Raw genomic sequence first — 6,000 nt, forward strand, 5'->3', positions numbered from 1 at the left:
GAAAGCTATATCAGGACTCATGTCAGGCGTGACACTATAAATGTTGAAGGTGTGGAGTATACATTTTTAAAACTTTTTCTGTGCCTTGCACAGTCATGTGAGGCTTGTGTTCGGCTACGCAGGACTATAATGGTGCCCAGCACACAATAGTGCTTTGTGTTCGAATATGTTAGTGTGCACCGGGCCGATGACAATTCTTGATTGGAAACGACATTTTGTACTTGTGGAGTTTTCTCAATTTAAAAGGCGAAAAATTAACACTACCAGGAAATCTCTTTACGGAAAATCATGAAAACGCGATTTCTGATCGAAATGAACCCAGGTTGTTTGAAAAGTCGGTTAATGTGAATAAGGCAGTTGAGATAAAGCCAGCTTGTAAAACGTCTGATACGAAAGCTCTCAATGCTATCGGCAACGGCAGAAAACGTGAAGAGAAATTAAAAATAGACGATAGGCTAATCATTGAGAATATGTCTGAAAAAGTAGCAGAAATCTTTTTCGGATTCAGCACAGGCGAAAATTCTCGATGCAATATAAAGAAAGTCGAAATATTAGAAAATAAGTACAAACGGTCGAGGGTAGAAAATGGACAATTGACTTCACATAAAAACATAACTCCTAAAATTCCAGAGAACAGTACCATGAGCCGGCTTGATACACTGATGGCAGAAATGAAAAGGATGTTGAGAAAGCAGGAAGAAGAGAACAGTAAGGCGGCAGAAGAGCGTAGGATGGTAGAAGAAGGAAGGCAGGAGGAAGAACGGGCGCGGGAAGAAATTTATGCCGTACTTCAAAATTTTTATCAGAAGCTGTGCAGGATCAATGACAGGCTAACCAACTTAGAGTCCTTCTGGACACGGCCCAGCCTCGGCCACTTTTCCTCTTCCACCCCCAGACCTAAAAGAAATCAGGTAAGCATAAAGGACAAACTAAGAACATTTTTAGACGAAACAAAGGAAGAAAATATCTCTAAAAATGGCCCGGAATTTATTGCTACTACCATCTCAAATCAAATGAACTCGAGACTCGAACGTGAATCTCATAATTTTTTAAATTATTGCCTAACTGAAGATGTTGAATTTGAAGTCTTTTACGATAAATTGAAGTCAGAACTCCGGTCAAAGGGACTACTGCACATTGTTGATCCCTCGGTTGAAAATTTAGAGGCAATGGGTGAAAACGCGATTCGTGATGATAAGTTAAAAGACAGAGATATACTGTTGAACAGAGTCGCGGGAATACCATCTCAGAATACTATGTCTGCAAGACCCGGTTGCGATTTTAGAAAGTCTGAAAGAATTTAACAAGGGAGAAACACCCATCACTACGGCCATGATTCGGAAAAGACTACACGAGATTAAATTTGATAAAGGGAAAGAATCGGTTTCAAAATTTATTGAAATATTCAAAGACTTGGTAAGGAATTATGAGATTATAAGTACGTCTTCTCCCTTTTCTGAAGAAGAAAAGTGAGATGCATTTTATACCGCCGTCGTGGGATCCGTTCCTAACGTGCAGGTGACAGACTTCAAGCTTAAAATGCAAAATAAAGACGGAAATGGTATGACTTATGAAAACCTTGTGTCATACATGTTGAAGGTTGAGTCCGGAGGTTTGGCGGAAGCAGCTAGAGGACGACCCACGAGGGCGGCATTGACTGCGTCATGGCCACAGGATCGACTTTGGTGTTTAACTGCGACGACTGGGACCACATGGTGGATAAATGCCCGAAGGCCGGAACTGGGCTCAAAAAGTGCTACACATGTGGCACTTTTGTGAACGACATACCGACCCACAAGAGGTGCAGCCCGATATGTGGTGAGCAAATTAAGTCAGATTTATGGGATTTTAAAAAGCAGAAGATGGAAGTCGAGGGAATAGAGGTGGCCATGGACGTGATTATAGCTAAAGTTGCCAAAATTCCCGGAACTTTGGACATAAAACGGACTGTAGAAACGTCAAAGATGAACAAGATTCCAAAAGGCGAAAAGTGTTCAACCAGGACCGAAATATAAAAAAACAAAACGCGTTGGGATCGAATGAACGTGAAGCTCTGACGTTGATCAAGCTCCTTAAAACTCTGTTTTTAAATTCTGCAGGTTGGGAAAACACTTCATAATTGGGTGGAGAAAATTAAATTAAATTCATCGCTGATTCGGGAGGAACGGACCACTTTGCAAAATCTTGACAGAAAAAAAATCGGAAAAATTAAATGTGCAAATTCAGACTCAACCGCAGATTTGAGAACGGAGGGAGTGGGAAACTTACTGCTTAAAAATAGTAATAACGAATTTAAGTTAAACGGAGTAGTCTGTGCTTGCGACTTGGTCGGGAATTTACTTTCCTTGCGTAAATTTGCTGAAATGGGTCTGTCCATCTATTTGGATGATAAAGAAATTAGCATTTTCGATCCTGAAACAGAAAATGTTTCGATATCAGGAATTTATCAGAAATTGTACTGGACAGTCGAATTGATAAATTCGGACAGAATAAGAAAGGTTGTACAGACGCAGACTGGAAATGTCAAAAGAATGCAAATTCTAACGGCAGAGTAAGAAGCACAGATCGTTCCTGAAATTTGAGCTTTGGAAGACAGTATAACTGATACGTCGGGGAGCTCGATCGGAATGATTAAAAAAGGTGACAGTTCTTTTAGTGATGTGTTATTGATACATGATAGGAAGTTTCACGATGTCAGAATAATAGAAACTGAGTTAACAAACAAAGTGCAGAGCCCTTTGACCGAAAAATATATAACATTTAAAGATAACAACGGGGCTATGTTATGGCATGTCAAGTTGGAACATGCGTCATTGGAATATCTCAGAGAATTGCAGGAAGCATATCTGGAGATAAAAAGTCTGAAGGGGGCTGTTTTTGGTGACACAATCAGGAGTTGCGACGTCTGCCTAAAAACAAAATCTCATAAGTTGCCTTTCCTATCGGTGCGAGAAAAAGCAAGCAGACCTCTTCAAGTGATTCATTCTGACAATATGGGAGTAATAGGTCCACCTTACTTTCCGAAAAGGTACAAATTTATCTCCGTGTTTATTGATGATTTCTCGAGATTTGCCATGGCGTAGCCCATGAAAACCAAAAGTGATACGGGTGAATGCTTAGAAAATTTCGTCAAAGGCTGTAAAAATCTGTTAGGATATGATACTAAAGTGTGTTAGCTAAGGTTAGACCAGGGCACAGAATTCACGGGAAGATCCACCTGAAAGGTGTTAGACAGTCTTGGAGCAGAACTCCAATTTAGCTGTCCTGATACCCATGAACTAAATAGCAAGTCGGAAAGGCTGCATTTAACCATTCAAATGAAAGTCCGAGCTCTCATGTGTGATTCGGGACTCCCAGAAAACATGTGGGACTTGACCTTGAAAGCGGCAGTGTTTGCGTACAATCACATTCCGCATCGTTCGATAATAAGGAAATTCCTTTGGGAAAGCTTGCGCCAAACAAAAGAACACATGTAAGTAAGATGAAAAGATTTGGCTGTTTCCTAAATAAGAGTTCAGAGAAACACAGACACGAAATTCCAGGCTAAAGGAGAGCGAGCATTTATGGCGGGCTACATGCCCACAGCGTATCGGCTGCTTTGCCCTGACGAAGGAAAATTTTACGAAAGTAGGGATGGCAGATTCAACGAGCGGTTTGTATATGAAGACATATACGGCAAAAGTTAAATTAAAAACTGGAAGAAAGTGACAGTGAATATAAAACTAGATGAGTGGTTTTTGATTTTTGAGAAAGAAGGGGAAGAGATGACAACTTTGAAGGGAGAGCCTCTAGTTGTCGGAAAAATCCGCGAAGGACAAAAACGTCAATAGAGTTGAAAGCAAACATGGCAGATACAAACCTTAAGTGTAAAAATCCAGTTCAAGACGTCAGTTTCGTAGGTTTGGCTTTTGCGGACAATCTCGTAAAAAATCTAATTTTCAGAAAATATGATACAAACATGGCAGATAAAGATACGTCTGCAGAAGATCTCACTCACTGCCTGCTTCTGGCTGAAATAAACGAAGATCCGTCTTTACATGGAAAAGCAATAAACGCAGTGGATCGTGAAGGCTGGATAGCTATACAAGATGAGCTTGACTCAATGGCGAAAAATCATGTCTGGATTCTTGAAGATGGACCTATGGGAACCATTAACGGCAGACGTCCGAACGTCATGAACTCTCGCTGGGTGCTCAAGAAAAAGGTTGACCCTCAAGGGCAGACAAAATACAAAGCACGGCTGGTAATACAGGGATTTAAAGATAAGAATGAATACGATTTGACAGAAAACTATACCCCAGTGTCAAGATTGACCTTGATCAGAACTGTTCTAGGTCTGTAATCGTAAAATAGGTCTGAAATCTCATATTTTGAAACCATGCCTGTTTACTTGGCACGAGGCAGACAAAATACTCATTTTGGTCTTGTATGTTGACGATATGCTCATTGGGAGTAATGATCCTGACCGGTGGAAGTCTGTTTAGGAAAGACTGCAAAGTGAATTTGAAATGACGGATCTCAGCGTGGTAGAGTCCTTTTGAGGAATTGGTGTTAGAAGAGAAAGAGAGATATAGGTTTTAACCTTGACTCAAGGAAATCATGTAGACAAAATTGACTAAATTTGGGTTTGAAAACTCGAAACCCATAAGAACTTCCATGGTTACTAGCCATGTGCTAAATTAACAAAGAAAATAAAGAGAACAATCTGAAAGGCAGAGTGACATACAAGAGACGAGATCGACAGAAAATGTTTCCTACCGGGGAGCTGTGAATTTTTTTTTTTTAAACTTTAATAATAAGAATCAGCTCTTTCTAGCTTTTATACATACGTTTTTGGATGCATTATGTGAATAATAACACCGTAGTAGCATACTAGAGAGCTGTGAATTACATAATGTAACACTGTTATTAAATTCAATGTTTTCAGTTAAGTCACACATGACATACTTACACGAAATCTCACATGACGTTTATTATGAGGGATAATTATTTTGCTGGACAATAACCAAATTTTAATATTGTGGTAAATTACAAACAAGTTTTAATGAAGTGTCATAAATATTGCACAGAAAATTTTAGAATGAAGGTTATCTATTTTTGACATCCCTGTATTTTATCATAATAATTTAACACAATTATGCACTCAACGTGAACTTGTTACTTAAACACTAGTCTATAGATTTATATAAATATATACGTATACGTTAACAAACGTAAAAGCATACCTAAAATACAGAGTCTTGTACATTTGATGGGCTTCATAGTAATTTTCATTGTTGATCGAATTTTCAAGTTTTAACAGCACTCTTTGAACTCCACGATGAGCACATACATTCATATTAATTTTTAGATATTAAACGATATCTTAGTTCACTAATTTTCTAAAAAGAAGCTTGAGGACTCGAAATTTTTCAAACACACTGAAACAACAAATCCGAGGCTATTTCGTATAAAAGCGACAACGCGACACACAACTATTAGTTCTTATTGACCAAGAGCTGAGGCCCGAGGGTGGTCAAAGTATGGTACGAAATAGAGCTCCGCAACAGACAGTCCGCAATAGAAGCAGCCAAGAGGCAATTGCTCTGATTGGCTGTTTTTATTGCGGACAGTCTATTGCGGAGCTCTACTTCGTACCATGGGACTGCAGCCTAAGGCCGCGGGCACATGGAGAGCGTAACAGACTTGTGAAGTTGGCGCCCGTAAATATTAAATATTAATATTTTGCACCCATTCAGGGCTTAAACGATTCCTCCTTACTTGCGGATTTATCCTCCACTTGAATTTTTATTTGCGGATCAATAGTTTGCGAGATATTTGCAAAATAAAAAGTCGAAAATGGGCGCGGCGCTGAAGTATAAAAAACTTTGTTGTAAGTGCTAAATTGGGTTAAAATCCAATTCTACCTGTACGATTCGATTCCTCCTCATTTGCGGATTACGTAGGTATATAAATTAATGTAATTAAATGTCACAAAGTTTGTAAATAATGAATTTAATT

General features: G+C 39.1%; 1 protein-coding gene across 2 annotated transcripts in view; it reads right to left on the reverse strand.

The window, feature by feature from the left end:
• Positions 1-5,580, reverse strand: part of LOC106639399 (Golgi to ER traffic protein 4 homolog) — a 346,839-nt gene extending 341,259 nt beyond the window's left edge. For both annotated transcript variants that reach the window (XM_089595048.1, XM_089595047.1), the window contains exon 1: positions 5,226-5,580. In XM_089595048.1, the coding sequence (XP_089451174.1) occupies positions 5,226-5,338 (113 nt within the window). In that variant the 5' untranslated portion in view covers positions 5,339-5,580. The remainder of the gene's footprint in view (positions 1-5,225) is intronic.
• Between the last annotated feature and the right edge of the window lie 420 nt (positions 5,581-6,000).

Source organism: Copidosoma floridanum, unplaced genomic scaffold (assembly GCF_036245765.1).
Source record: "Copidosoma floridanum isolate Cflo_tuat_1 unplaced genomic scaffold, Cflo_Japanese_pri ptg000024l, whole genome shotgun sequence".
NCBI classification, from domain to species: domain Eukaryota; kingdom Metazoa; phylum Arthropoda; class Insecta; order Hymenoptera; family Encyrtidae; genus Copidosoma; species Copidosoma floridanum.